The sequence below is a fragment of the Zalophus californianus genome, chromosome 6 (genome assembly GCF_009762305.2).
Source record: "Zalophus californianus isolate mZalCal1 chromosome 6, mZalCal1.pri.v2, whole genome shotgun sequence".
Taxonomy (NCBI): domain Eukaryota; kingdom Metazoa; phylum Chordata; class Mammalia; order Carnivora; family Otariidae; genus Zalophus; species Zalophus californianus.
In genome coordinates, this window is record NC_045600.1 from 57,686,185 (window position 1) to 57,702,183 (window position 15,999).

The 15,999-nt window shown below is 34.8% G+C and overlaps 1 protein-coding gene across 14 annotated transcripts in view; it reads right to left on the bottom strand.

Annotated features, from left to right (window-relative positions):
* MIA2 (MIA SH3 domain ER export factor 2) overlaps positions 1–15,999 on the bottom strand; it is a 91,682-nt gene that overhangs the window by 41,570 nt on the left and 34,113 nt on the right. For 8 of the 14 annotated variants that reach the window (XM_027570041.2, XM_035727945.1, XM_035727944.1 and 5 more), the window contains 9 exons: positions 14,598–14,619; positions 14,411–14,499; positions 11,473–11,541; positions 9,858–9,884; positions 8,261–8,371; positions 7,180–7,251; positions 6,527–6,631; positions 1,978–2,100; positions 126–231 (listed from right to left, as the gene is read on the bottom strand). In XM_027570041.2, the coding sequence (XP_027425842.2) occupies positions 126–231; positions 1,978–2,100; positions 6,527–6,631; positions 7,180–7,251; positions 8,261–8,371; positions 9,858–9,884; positions 11,473–11,541; positions 14,411–14,499; positions 14,598–14,619 (724 nt within the window). The remainder of the gene's footprint in view (positions 1–125; positions 232–1,977; positions 2,101–6,526; positions 6,632–7,179; positions 7,252–8,260; positions 8,372–9,857; positions 9,885–11,472; positions 11,542–14,410; positions 14,500–14,597; positions 14,620–15,999) is intronic. The other 6 variants (XM_027570035.1, XM_027570034.1, XM_027570044.1 and 3 more) reach the window with 1 other exon arrangement.

Consider the following 15,999-nt stretch of genomic DNA (forward strand, 5'->3'; position numbering starts at 1 on the left):
CTTGAGAGCCAAAAAAAAAAAAAAAAAGACCATGGTGCACATAGGGAACTAAAAGAAAATACAACAGGCTCATCATTTTTAGCAAAAGAGGATGAATCATGACTTAATAATACCCAACTGCATACCATTTTCTGATTCACTCATTTCCAACTCCAAGTTATCATCGTTTGTTATGTCTTCTCCCAGCACAGCAGCCCAATCTTTCATCTTTATCAAGCGTTCAGTAAGAGACTTGACATTTAGCAAAAAAGGGAGAAAAGAGAAAGAGGGTAATGCCTTTTGCTAATTTACAACTTCTGAATGTGCAGTCACAGTTTAAAAATCAATCTACATAGATAACAGTACATGAGCTCTTATTCACCAGCTGATACTAAGATATGTAAATACTCTGAAAAGCTATAACATTTATTGACTATTAAACTCTACAAGTTAAAAACCAAAGGGGTTTTTATTCCTGTTTATTCCTAAATCAAATACAATACTTGATAATGGCCCATTTTTGCTAAATACATCACATGACTATAGAGTAACAAAACATTTTCTTATAGGACATTCTTCACATGCCACAAATAAGAGTGGCCATTAACATGAGAGTAAATTTTGTGTGAGGTCAAACAAATCTGCAAGTGAGACACATGATATATAAAAAGATCACAGACTTTACAGATCTGATTTTTTCAAATAAATGATTAGGTGAGGAGTTCAATTGAGATAAAGAAAAAAAATTATAGAACAGAATCTGAATTGGTACATTAGAGGTTTTCCAACAGTACTTTTTGAATTTTCTCAAATAAAGGAAGATTTTCTAGCACTATAGGTAGTAAAATGACTGTGCCATGCATTTCTGTGGAAGGACCCACCTAAAAACCCATTCTGCTCTATAATTTCTACCCTTCAATCTCTTCCCTCTTGAGAGTTCCAGGGATAAACAACATGGCTTACAGCTTTGACTGAGCTTGAGATTAGCATCTCATTCTTGTTCTGTTTAGGAAGAATCCCAAATTCTTTAGTAGGGTAAGATTAGGGAAAAAAATAAAGCAATATCCCAAATTATGAATACAACTCCTAAAGCTAGAATCTTAAAAACATTCTTAGTGGGGGTGGGGGAATACATAATAACATAACATAATAAAATAAAATTTAAAAAAAAATTCTTAGTAACAACATAAAGAGCATAAATATCTAGGTTTCAAGATGGCAACCTCCACTTCACTGCATAGATTACAGAATATTAGTTTTACATCTTATTACTTGATACTCACACCTGAGTATCTGTCTGCAGCTTGAAAGCATAAGATTTAAAAGAACAGGAAAGAAAAAGGGCTAGAATGAGGCAAATAAGGAGTAGGAAAAAATGGAACAAATCCTACAATAATATCAATTATTATATTCTTATTAGAGTCAAGTTTCAGTTAGACTTATTTTTTGAAAAGTATTCATCTACATGAAAGTACATACACCAACTAATCTAGGTATTACAGACATCCAGCCAATACATATAACTTCATCTGTCCAATTTCTAAAATTCTTTCCAACATCTTATCAATAGAAACAGATGGCAGTCTAAAGACAAAGGTAAAATCCACTATTCTTTTTCTTTCTTCGTTAAATACCTAGGGTAAAATACAGAGCAAAGAAGAAAAAGGACACACAGAATAATGATTTATATAGATCATATATATTAATAATATATATCAATAATACACATTAATATATTATATATTACATAATATATAATTAGTATACACTATTACATAATATATAATATATGTTACAAATCTGTGAGTGTTCAAGGAGCATTTGGGAGCAAGAATGACAATACTGGTACAAATTAAAATGAATGCCAAAGAAGTACACATGCTCAAATTTGACCAAATAATTATAAAAATAAAAGTCACTAAGACAAAAATTTTCAAATTTCAGAATTAGTACAAAATTCCAGCTGACTCAGTCACTAAAACCAGGGGGGCCACTTACCTTGATATGATTTTCTTTATCACACAGAACTTGTTCTGCATACACTTTGGAGTCTTCAAATGTTATTTTCTGTTTATTAAGTTGACTCACTTGTTCTTTCCATTCTTCAGCATCTTGTAAAAGCTAAAATTCAAACCCCACCAAAACAAAAAAGCAACTCATTATTTTTCATACTTATATGTAAAGAAATTTTTTTATATATTTAGATGTATCATTAATAGATATTATACAACACAATGTGTTGCTAAGAAGTAAAGTGGGGAGGGATGAAAGAAGGAAAGAAAGGAATGAAGGGCAGGCTCCTGTTTTCAAAGAATTTTCAAGAAGGATAATGCAAAATAAAAGACACTTAAAACTTAAACACTGTTCAACTGGTTTACATAATAAACTTAGAGCAAATAAAAGGCTTTTTGAGACATATATATATGTCAGATTTGGTCATTTCTTACCATCCCTTAAGTCCTGTTTTTTTTTTAAATCATGTGCTGTTTTGTAGTTAAGATAACTAAACTTCCAGAGATACCACTAAACTGGAATAGATCAAATTCTGCATAAAGTCTTTTACTGTATATACTTTTACAGGAAATACTTTTTGAACATGACGCAAAAGGTAAGGACTGTTATAAAACAGACTTGATTACATAACACTTAAAAGCTTCACAAATCAAAAAATAACACAAAATCCAAAAACAAACAAGTAACTAGAAAGGAATTCTTATACATATGTTACAAAAGATTAATAACCTTAACATGCAAAAATCTCTTAGAAGTCAGTAAGAAAAACAGGAAAAAAATGAATGAGCAACCAATTCACAAAAGAAATGGGCCATATAAATATGAAAGAAAAGTCCAAATTTATTAAATCTTTAAAACTCAATTCTATCAAACAGTAATTATTGGATTTCTCTGCAAAACTAAGGCTTCATAAGCATATTTCCTAGCACAAGAAAACTAAACTTTTTCTACGCGTATATAACAGAATTAAGAGGACACCAACAGATTAAAAACAAATGAGGACTGAAGACAAAAATCTGAATTTTGTGATTAGATGGACTCTAGAGAGTTACTAAAGAAACTGGATACCCAGGGGCAGCTGGGTGGCTCAGTAGGTTAGGCATCTGCCTTCAGCTAGGATCATAATCCCAGAGTCCTGGGATGGAGTCCCACATAGGGCTGCCTGCTCAGCAGGGAGTCTGCTTCTCCCTCTCCATCTACCCCCTCACCCCCGCTCGTGCTCACTTTCTCTCATTCATTCTCTCTCAAATAAATAAAAATCTAAAAAAAAAAAAAAAAAGAAGAAGAAGAAATTGCATACCCAGCAGTCTTTAAGAAGTCAGGGAAGGAGTGTATTAGAACATGGCATCAGTGAATATAGAATAGTTGATTTCAAGAACTTTAGTTATTAAAAAGGAGTTAGATGAAAGCAGGTGTAAAGAGTAAGACAATCTAGGGGTGCCTGGGCGGCAGAGCTGGATAAGCGTATGACTCTTGATTTTGGCTCAGGTCATGAACTCAGGGTTGCAGACCAAGGTCTGTGTCAGGTTCCATGCTCAGCATGGAGTCTGCTTAAGTTTCTCTCTCCCTGTCCCTCTGCCACTCCCCACCCCTCTCTCTCAAATAAATAATCTTAAAAAAAAAGAGGAAGACAATCTAGGTAAAATTTTTTCAAGATAGAAAAGGCCAGTTTTTATTTCAACAGAGCAATTTAACACAAGGTTTACCACCACTTTCTCCTGCAGTCTATTAAATGAGAGTAAATCTACTAAGAGACTTAGGAAAAGGAAAAAACGCAGCAGCATAAACCCACAAGAAAAAAGAAAATAGGCGATAAGGAAAAAGGTAATTCTAGATGTGGAAAGTAGAGGGGCACCTGGGTGGCTCAGTCAGTTGAGCATCTGACTCTTGATTTCGGCTCAGGTCCTGATCTCAGGGTCTTAGGACTGAGTCCCATGTCAGGCTCTGCACTGGGCGTCCTGCTTAAGATTCTCTCCCTCTCCCTTCTCACTCTCCCTCCTGCCAACTCACTCTCTCTGGGGGGAAAAAAAAGTAGAAAGAGAAAGAAGTATAGTAAAAGATTTAGCAGACCATCAAAGCTGAAATTTACTCAGAAGATGGGAAAGTCCAAATGCAGGTTGATTTCATACAACCCAAAATGCTCATAATTTGGAGGCACTAACACTAGGGGTATAAGTGGGATTGAAAAGAGGAGGACTACCTGAAAGTACGTATAAAAAAAATTAGAAAGTCCCTCATGTTCTCCCTGCACATACATATATATATACATTCTTACTCTCCATCCATCTCTCCCACCCACCCTCATCTTTCACATGCATGCACACACACATATTTACACACATATACACATCTGGCAAAAGCCCAGAAAGTTATTCTCTGGAGAAGTGGAAAATGAAACTCTGGGATACCTGGCCCACATGAAAGTGTGAGTAAAATATTGAAAACATAAAAGTATTAAGTGAAAGATGACTTACTGAATAGTGACAAACCAACAAGCCTTACCTCTCTGTTTATCTCACTGTTGGCAAATGGGCTTCTACCTCTCAAATAGAAACTGAGGAGGTATCATCCCTGTAGAAAATGATCTTCAGATACCAACAATTGGGGATCATCCAGTGAAACACCCTAGGCAAATTACCCTACAGAAGAACCTCCCAATAACACACACAGAGCTTCCACTTAGACATGGAGAGTTTCACTATTAAATGAACAGACTGTGGGCACCTGGGTGGTTCAGCTGGTTGAGCGTCTGCTCGGGTCATGATCCCAGGGTCCTGGGACTGAGTCAGCGTTGGGCTCCCTGCTCAGCAGGGACCTGCTTTTCCCTCTCCTCCCTGCTCGTGCTCTCTCTCGCTATCTCTCTCTCTCAAATAAATAAATAAAATCTTTTAAAAAAATAAATAAGCAGATTGCAGTGAATCACCTAATACCTGACTTTAAAAAGAAACTCTTCAATAAAAGACATAGACCAAAACAGAAAATAGAGGAAACAAGACAACTCAGGGAACTGAAACATAACACTTCAAAAAGAAAAAAGAAAAAATATCTTCAGCAAGATAAGAACATGGCATCCATATATAAAGAAGAGGAATAAGCAAAACAAAACAAAAAAATACTTAAAATTGAAAAATATAGAAGAATAAGTCAATAAAACTCCCATATAAACAAGGAAATCAAAGAGGACATCTTCAAATAATTACTGTATAATCATATAAAAATCCCCAGAAAAGCATGTAGCAATTTCCCAGAACTGAATCAAGAGCAAGAGTTTCCAGACTAAGAGTTCCAGACATTCCAACAAATGTATGAAAAAAGACCTTGCATCATCATGATACTTTGGAGAACTAGAAACAATGAAAGATATTAAAAGGTTCCAGGGAGGAAAAGAGCAGATCACAAAAACAGATCCAGTAATCCAAGTAGCATTTGACTTCTCAAAAGCAATACTGGAAAACAAACACCACGGATCAATAATGTCAAAATTTCAAGAAAAAAAAAATTTAAACCCAGAAGATATCCAAACAAAATGTCAGTAACTTTGAGAGAAGAAGACATTCTCAAGAAGATGCAAATTTTTTTAAAAGTTAGCTTCTATACCTTTTTCTCAAGAAGCTAATCAAGAGAACTAACCACAAAAGAGCAAGTCTTGGATACAGGAAATAGAAGATCCAACACAGGAGAAAGACAAGGGGAAAGATGGGAATGAAGTGAAATCTCAGGACAACAGAAGCATTAACAGACCCAGAGAATAACTTTCTATCACATCAGGAGGATGGAAGACCCCAGGAAGAATTGCTTTAAAAAAAAAAAAAAAAAAAAATCAGTTGATTAACAAAGCATTTGAATGCATAAACAAGATATTTAAATCTCCAGAAAACAGCATTTGAATGCATAAATAAGATACTGAGCATCTCCAGAAGAACATATAGACAGGTATCCAGGAAACAAAACAATTACTAACCCTAGAGCAAAGAAAATGTTGGGTAAAACAGAACATGTAGTCAGAGCGCATCGTGTGGATCAGCTGTAACACTTAAAGAACTGTAAATAATGTAATCAATAAAAAATTTTCCCATGGAAAAATTTTAACTATACTGGGAGAATAGTGGGACAGAAAACATATTTGCGTGTCTGAGACTGTCTAATATATATGAAGAAGGAAGAGGGTAAAAGCTAAATCTTCATTGATCTACCACCAGAACTATCTTTAGGTCCCAGACCCATAGCTTCAAGACAATTCTCATGCATATTCTCTGTCCTCCTTCAGTCTGGCTTTGAGGAGTTGGTACTAAACGCTATCTGCTGTGATTACTAAAATTTGCCCTGGATTACTCTAACTACTGAAGGAACAAGGTGCCAGGAGTATACACTTTGCACCCTATACAAAAGAGACACCAAAGGGTATATGGGATTGTCCTGCTCTCCTGTTTTCCAGGAAAAGCCTAACCTTGCCCCTAGCATGGGTCAGTCTTGAGTATGCCCAAACATTTATAATTACATATTCACAGTTTAAAAGTCCCTATAGAGTACAAACCTGTTTCTGGCTTTCCTGAAGTTGGGAATTTTCACTCAAAGCATCTTTTATAGCTATCTTAAGTCGCTCTTCATTCATTTGAAATATTTTAAAGGTTGTTTTGGCCTAAATAAAACACAACATATCAAGCTTATAAGAATTAATTTAATACAATAGCTCTTTTTTACACATACTCCCTAAAACATGGAATTAAAGTCAAAAACATGCCAATATTAATAGGAAAGGCAGTGTAGGGATAGAAAAAAGGCTAGTCTACAATCAGGGTCCAGTCATGGCTCTGCCATGAACTTGCCATGTGGCCTGGGATAAAGGATTTAACTACTTGTAATCTTTTACGTACTATGTAGCAAATTTTGTTAACTTTTTATTATCTGCCTCTCTCTTACTAGAATTTAAACTAGATGAGAGCTTTCCTATTTTTTCTACTAATGTTAAGTGCCAAGCACTTTCAACAATGACCAGTACATAGGAAGAACTCAATAAATACCTGTCCAACAAAAAAATGAACCTTCCTGAAGCACCTTCTACAAAGGAACTATATCTAAGACCCCAGTATCTCAAATTCTAGTATTATATCTTCTTCTTTAAACATAAAACAGTAAAATTAAAGTGATTTTCAAAAGCAACAGACCTTCTAGGCTAATTCAACTTACTTCAGCCACTTGTGATTTAAGAGATTTTGATTCATCTTCTAGGGACTGTATCCTTTTTGAAATATCCACCATCTGGAAAGACAGCATCAATCAATAAACGAGTATTTATTTACTAAATTTCTCCAGCTTCCAAGATACCCCATACCTTAGATATATCGTTAACCTAATACATCTACTCAAAAAAAATGAGGATTCTAAGAAAACTTGTCAGCCATAAAAGAGATTTTATATGAAAGTTAGGCAATAATATTTCATCTCATCTTTAATATTTCATAATATTTAAGTTATATAGGCTCAAGATAAGTCCACTGACATCATATCTTACTAAATAATCACACACATCTAGATCTTCCCTACAACAGATTTTAAAATAAATGCCAAAGCAAAGTTAAAATGTTCTCAAAATACCTTTTGAGTAATTAAAAAAAAATCCACCATGTATGTGATTATTCAACTTTATTTATGTGAGCCACTTTATAGTACATATAGAAAATATAAGAATGTGCAAGAAACTTAACATGGTAATGATAACCTCTAACATGTAAAAAAAAGCTAGTGGGGGCGCCTGGGTGGCTCAGTTGGTTAAGCAACTGCCTTCGGCTCAGGTCATGATCCTGGAGTCCCGGGATCGAGTCCCGCATCGGGCTCCCTGCTCAGCAGTGAGCCTGCTTCTCCCTCAGACCCTCCCCCCTCTCATGCTCTCCCTATCTCATTCTCTCTCTCAAATAAATAAATAAAATCCTAAAAAAAAAACTTAAAAAAAAAAAGCTAGTGGATCTCGAAAATTTTACTCTCTACTTAACAGCCTTCTGTATTTTGGGGATTTTTTTTAGAATGCATATAATACTTTAATTGATACCAATATATATATATATATATATATTTTTTTTTTTTTTTAAGTGGGCTCCATGCCCAGCACAAAGCCCAACACAGGGCTTGAACACATGACCGAGATTGAGATCTGAGATGAAGAGTTGGACACTTAACCAAATGAGCCACCAGGCACCCCAATACCTACTAATATTTTAAAAATCAGTAACTTTCTTTTCCTACAGTCTCCTCATTTATGTAAAAACCTTACCAATTCATCTTGTTCGGAATGTTTAGATTTCTCTTCTTCTAATTGGTTTTTCAGAAAAAGTATTTCATCCTCCAGTTCAGATTTAGACTTGTTCAGATTTTCATAGACTGCCTAAAAGAGGAAGCCAACATTATAAGACAGGCATAGAACTTTTTGGTTATGATAAATCAGACAAGTATAATCAAACACATATACTGTAAATCAAATAAATTTAGTTTACATATTTGTTCATTTTTATACCATTTAAATAATAGCAATGCTAGCAGGGGTCAGCAAACTTTTTCTATAAAAAGCCAGAGAGTAAATATTTTAGGCTTGCAGGCCATGCAGTCGCTGTCCCAACTACTCCTATGTAGTAAGAATGCAAAGACATGTAAATGAATGAGCATGGCTGTGTTCCAATAAAATTTTATTTACAAAAACAGGTGGAGAAACCAAACAATCTGATTAAAAATGGGCATGTATGTCTTCCAAAGAAGACATACAGATGGCCAACAGACACATGTAAAGACCCTCAACATCATTCATCATCAGGGAAATGCAAATCAAAACCACAATGAAGTGTCATCTCACACCTGTCAAAATGGCTAAAATAAAAAAGCCAATAAATAACAAGTGTTGGCAAGGATATGGAGAAAAAAGGAAACCTCGTGCACTGTTGCTGGGAATGTAAATTGGTACAGCCACTGTGGAAAACAGAATACTGTATGATCCAATGATTCCACTACTTTTCATTAAAAAAAAAAAACAAAACCTAATTCAAAAAGATATATATACACCTATGTTTACTGCAGCATTATTTACAATAACTAAATAAAATAGGGCAGCCACGTAACTGTCCATCGATAGATGAATGGATAAAGAAGATGAGGTATATACACACAATGGAATATTACGTAGCCATAAAAAAATGATGAGATCTTGCCATTTGTGACAATGTGGATGGACCTAAAGGGTATTATGCTAAGTGAAATAAGTCAGACTGAGAAAGACAAACACCAAATGATTTCACTCATAAAAAAACAAAACAAATAAACAAACAAAAAGCAGAATCAGACCTATAAATTCAGGGAATAAACTGATGGTTGCCACAGGAAAGATGGTGGGGGGATGGGCAAAATGAGTGAAGGTGAGTGGGAGATCAGGCTTCCAATGATGGAATAAGTCATGGAAATAAGAGGTCCAGCCTAGGAAATACAGTCAATGAGACTGTAATAGCATTGTATGATGAGACAGACTGTAGCTATACTTGTGGTGAGCACAGCATGGAGATGCTGAATCACTATGTCGTACACCTGAAACTAATCTAACATTTGTATCAACCATACTTAAATAAAAAAAATTAAAAAAAAAAACAACAGGTGGAGAGCCCAGAATATAGTTTGCCAACCTCTGCTTTAGAGCATTATAAAGGAAAAAATGAGAAATAAGTCTGATTTAATAAAATTAAAGACATAATAAAAACTAAATTCAAAAAATAATGAAGATTGCTTCAGAATAATGTTCTGCATTGAATTATTTTCTGGGACCTTTTTAATTTTAAATGATTAGTTATTGAATTATTCCAATTGGATTTTAAATACTGTAATAAACATACCTCTGATATTTGTGATCCTTCAACAAACTTGTTAAAAAAAAAATAAACCAAAAAATTCAAAGAATTTAATGGAAACCAAAATAAAAAAAGAACAAGTACATACTATATTATAGTGGCTAAAAACTTGTTTATATGTATTTCTCCAACCTTGGTGATTTCATTATATGAACTCCCTGACGTGAATCAAAATTACTGTACTGTTTTGATTTTATCTACTGATTCAACAATCAAATTTTTTTAATTCTATCATATATAGTTTATATTATGTTTACCAAGCTTAAAAATAAACACTACATGTTTTCTAAAATTATAAAAATCAGAGGGAAAACTTCCAAACTGTTCATTTAAATTTTACTGCTAGATCATATAAATTCAATTCCTTAAGAATAAATTGGTGTGTTTTATTTTATCCACAATATTACCAAACTTGAATAAATGCTTTTTCTGTCCAGTTTAGGCTCTTCTATTAGCAAGCTAAATGCCTTCTACAATTCTTTCTTGTTTAATCAAACTAATAAGTTACTACTGGAACAGGAGATAAAAAAGAAGGTCAGTAAATAAAACAATTTCAACAAATTCTTGAGGATATTAATAGGTAACAAATAAAAAAAGAAAAGATTAAGAAATTTGCTCCATTTGGAATTCAATTTATAACTTCCTTTGGACTCTACTAGGAAATTTTGAAACATAATCTATAGATTTTTTTTAAATTTCTATTTTAATTCCAGTTAGTTAACATCCAGTGTTATATACATAGACTTTCTGATGGTTACAGACATCAGTGATTGATAACAGCCGAGCTGGACTGTCTGAACCCATACACCAAAAAAAAGTACAAAGTCCATTGTTTTCTACTTTAGTACTACTATGCTTCTGACAACACTTCCATCTCTAAAGAGTAACAAATAGCATTTACCCTAATCTATTGTAGCTTAGCTAATGACAAATTTTTATTATTTCCCTTACTACTAGCCAAATCATACATGGCTCAGGAGAACTGACTAGACATATCTCTTCCAAACCCTGCATTCAGTGACATCATGTTGGTACCTTGAAATTGAGAGTATTTACCCAACAGAACCAAGCAAATGCTACAAATAAGGACTCCTGCTTTTCAGAGAGCCAGCTGTTAAACCTTTACCAGCACACTGCTGCTTACAATATGAATCTTTGGTCTAATTCTAGTCAGCTCCTAATAACAATGGGGATGAAGTAAAGGCACGTACTGCCACAATTTACATAATTTATTCCTGCCAACTATTCCTAAATTTATGAAAATGAATCCTATTCTTCCTTTCTAGAGCAAACGGAATCAAGAAAAGGAATGGTTACTTAATACATTTAATTCCTAAGAATGAAAAATAAAGAGCTTCTATATGGCCCTAGGTTCCAGTAAACTGAATATGTTAGCAAGGAGATCTCAAATTTTTAAGATATTTTATGCTACCTAATGTTCCATTTCCTATAATTAACTTTTTCTTTAAGTTTTAACATCTAGCAGTGCTCTTTCACATTTCCTTTAAAATAGTTTTCAGGAGATACATTTTTCTTAAAGTTTATGTTATTTAGTAAGAAACTTACCCCCAACTTTTATAATTATATTATTTGTTTTTACCTCCAAACTTTGTGTTTCTGTTGACTTCTCAAAACTGGCATCCTTTAAAGATGATTCTAAGCCTTCACACTGAAAGAAAGCAACACTGTAAGGAAAAACTCTACAAATTTTATTCTAAATTTATCTGGAGAGGTGTCTAAGACACAAACAAAATCCACTTCCACATGTATGCTTAATTTACTTCAATATACTTAGCTTTAAGTTCTTCAAATATGAACACTGTAATAGAGCCAGGGCAGCTAACATACCACAACCCCCATCTTGAGTAACAAATGGCAGAACTTCACCCTTAAGACTAAGAGAACTGTCCTAAGTCAGCCTATTCATTAAAGAGAAATTAATACAAACTGGCCATCAGAAATTTTCACTTGTAATTCAAATCATATAACAAAGCAAGCAGGCAATATAATATCTTTAAACGTGCAAAACAAAGAATATGAAACATACAATGCTGTAAGATTTGGCAAAATAAACTTATTTCAATGCTTTAAAAAAAAGTGATTAAATGGAAGACTAGGCTATTTGGACAAACCTTCTCACCAGAACAAGAAGAGATGGACAAAAACATACAGAAAAATAGGGTACACATTTGAAGGCTTCAGAGCTATCCATAGAGAATTTGTGATAGAAGAGGGAATCCTCAGAGAAGCAAGACCAGCATTTGACATTTCCTTCTTCCTGTCCAAAAGCAGAGGATGATAGGCCAAAAACTGAGCAGAAACTAATACCAACCCACAGTAGCTACCTTATAAGAAAGTCTAAACCAGAAACAGACCAATCCCTTGAAATAAAGCCAAACTTCCAAACATTTTAATCTGTAATTAAAGTAATCTACGATTTCTGATGTCTCAGCCTAGCTGCCTATGAGAAGCAACAGTAAATCCTCACTGGAGAAAGATAAAATCACTCACAGCTTCAAATTTTTCTCTTATATAACCTGGCATTGATGAACACAAGATCTAAGAACCAAGAAAAAAAAATAAGCAAGAGAAACAGACTCTTGAAGGACACAAATAATAGATTTTCAGTCAGAGGGCGCCTGGGTGGCACAGGTGGTTAAGCCCCCAACTCTTAGATTTGGCTCAGGTCATGATCTCAGAGTTGTGAGATCGAGCTCCGCATCAGGTTCTGCACTCAGCATGAAATCGGCTTAAGATTCTCTCTCCCTTTCCCTCTGTCCCTCCCCACTGTGCTCACTCTCTCTCTCCCCCTCAAACTTACACCCAGAGAGAGACTGAGCAAGCAAGGGGAGCGGCAGGCAGAGGGAGGAGCAGGCTCCCCACTGAGCAGGGAGCCCAACGTGGGGCTCGATCCCAGGGCCCCTGGGATCATGACCTGAGCTGAAGGCAGATGCTTAACCAACTGAGCCACCGAGGCATCCCTGATTTAAAATTTACATGGAATAGCAAAGTCCCAAGATCACCAAGACAATCTTTAAGAACAAACATGGAGTTTTACACTGTAGCTATGAAGAATTGTTATAAAAATACAATAGATTAAAATAGCATGAAATTGGCACAAGAATTTCAAGAAAAAGACCAACAGAACAGAAGATATCATAGAAAGACTCAGATATATATGGCCACTTGATTTAAGATGACACTACAAAACAAAGGAAAAGATGGGTCTTTTCAATAAATGGTACTGGCTAATTCAATATTCATATGAAAAACATTGAAACTTAACTTCCAAATCATACCATCACAGATTCAATTCCAGATGAATTAAAGACTAATTACATTTGGGCTAAACTGTTTTCCCCAAAATTTATATGTTAAAGGCCCAGTACCTCACAATGTGACTGTATTTGAAGAGAGGCCCTTTAAAGAGATGATTAAGATGAGGCCTTTAGGGTGAGCCCTAATCTATCTAATCAGACTGGTGTCCCTATAAGAACAGGAAACACTGGGCACCTGCGTGGCTCAGTCAGTTAAGCCTCTGCCTTTGGCTCAGGTCATGATCCCAGGGTGCTGGGATCCAGCCCCGCATCAGGCTCCCTGCTCAGCGGGGAGCCTGCTTCTCCCTCTCCCTCTGCTGCTCCCCCTGCTTGTTTTCTGTCTCTCTCTCTCAAATAAATAAATAAAATTTTAAAAAAAGTCGGGGGAGGAAATATAGACAGACAAAGACACCAGAAATGAACACCTGCACAGAGGTAAGACCATGTGAGGTACGGGCAAGAAGGCGATTACGTGCAGGCTAAGGAGAGGAGCCTCATAAGAAACCAAACCTGCCAACACTTTGATCCAGAACTGTGAAAAAAATTAATTTCTGTTGGATAAGCCAGCTGGCCTGTGGTATTTTGTTATGGCAGTCCTAGCAAACTTATACAAAGACTAAATGAGAAAAGTAAAACAAAGTTTCTAAAAAGTAGCACAACGGAGTATTTCCATATCCATGAGTAGTCAAAAATTTTTAAATAAGAAACAAAAAGCAGTCATCAAAAGACAAGATTGACAAATCAGACTGTGTTAAAATTAAGAACTTCTGCTTACTGTTTGAAATAAAAAGGCAAACCACACAGTGGAGGAAAATATTTGCAGGACATATATCTGACAAAGGACTCATATTCAAATACAGAAAATATTCTACATATCAAAAAGGAAAAAGAGAGATAGCCACACCTTTTCAAATATGAAAAAAACAACAAACAAACCTCGAGCAGGGAACTTCACAAAAAGGATATCCAACATGACCAATAAATACTTGAAAAAGTGCTCAACCTCATTATCAGTGAAATACAGATTGAAACCACTGAGACACCACTAAATACATGTACCACAATGGTTAAAATTAGTAAGATTGGTAATATAAAGAGCAACTGAACGCTCACACTTTACAAAGCATTAATAATCTCAAACTTACACTGAAGTATCTGCATTGAAAAGTATTAAGTCCTCTGACTCTAACATGAATGTTAACATTTTCAAAAGTATCTTACCTCTTTTTGAACAATGCTAAATTTTTCAAGTAGTTTACATTTTTCATCAATTAGTGTAGAAAGTTCTACAGCAAGCTTGTTCTCTCTCCCTGAAAAGAAAGTTCATATCATCATCATATGTAAATTGTTTTAAGTTTCAAAATTATAAACAATAATGATGAGATCTAGAATAGAAAAAAGAGCTTACCCACATAAAGCCGGCTTCTAACCTGAAACAAATTTTTAACAAAAATTACATTAAAACAAATATATGTTCAAGTAAATCTAATTTATTTAACTTCTACCAACTGAAAAAATAACTGGTTTCTTATTGCCTTAGTATGAATATATATTAACTGAAAGTGTTCTTTTTTCAAAAGGAAAGAAATGCTACATATTAAAGTCTCTCTACTGAAGAGTCACATTATGTATTAGCATATTAAAGGCTCTTAAATAACTCTACCTTAAAGACAACTGTTTCATTTCATTTATCCCACTGTTCTTCAAATATACTTGACCCTAAAACTATTTCAGGAAGCCCTTAGTATCCTCTCCCCCAGTGATAACATCCAAAATAACACGGTTTGAGAAAATGTTACCATAGGGCCATGGATTGAACTGACTACAAAATCTTTTTCTTCTTTAATCTCTTTCTCTCTCAAAAAATGAAGGAAAAATCCCATTTGTAAAGGTGAACAGGCTTAGAAGACTTAAATCATCTACGGAAGATATATAGGGATAAAATGTTAAAAATTTTTTTTTAAAGTTTTAAAGTCAAAGTACAGTAGAATCGGTACTGATGAGGACTAACTTAGTGAAGTGAATCATCACATTGACGACCTATCTCAAAAGGTAATAACCTATAAAAAATTGAAAAACAAAAGTTAAGAAATATGGAAGGCAGAGGTAGAAGGGGCAGGATCTAAAAACACAGTCCCAAAAAGAGAAAAACAAAATGTAATATGCAGAAGGTATCTCCTGGGATTAAAAAAAGATGAAAGATCTCATATTAAAAGATTCCAAGGAATTCTAAAAAGAATTCTAAAAAGACAAGTAAGGGTTTAAAGTATTAAAAGGAAGTAAGGGTTTAAAGTATTAAAAGGACAGAACTTGAACTTAGGACCTAGAATGTTTGTATCAAACAAATTACGATTCCAATGTGGGAGCTTAATTCAAATATCCTCAAGCACTCAAAATAAAGTCTCAAAAAGTTTGCCATACAAAGATCTACACTAAAAACAATTTCGAAAGAAGCATTCAAATAACGGGAAGAAGTAAATCCAGGAGACCCTTCAAGAGATGTGTCAATTAAGAGTAACCAAATATCAGGGCGCCTGGGTGGCTGTCGTTAAGGGCCTGCCTTCGGCTCAGGTCAGGATCCCAGGGTCCTGGGATCGAGTCCCACATCGGGCTCCCTGCTCAGCGGTGAGCCTGCTTCTCCCTCTCCCACTCCCCCTGCTTGTGTTCCCTCTCTCGCTGTCTCTCTCTGTCAAATAAATAAAATCTTAAAAAAAAAAAAAAAAAAAAGAGTAACCAAATATCTTAGTAATATTTTTTGTGGTCCAAAGGGATAGGGACAGGGTAGAGGAGAAAGCTAAAAACAAAGAAAA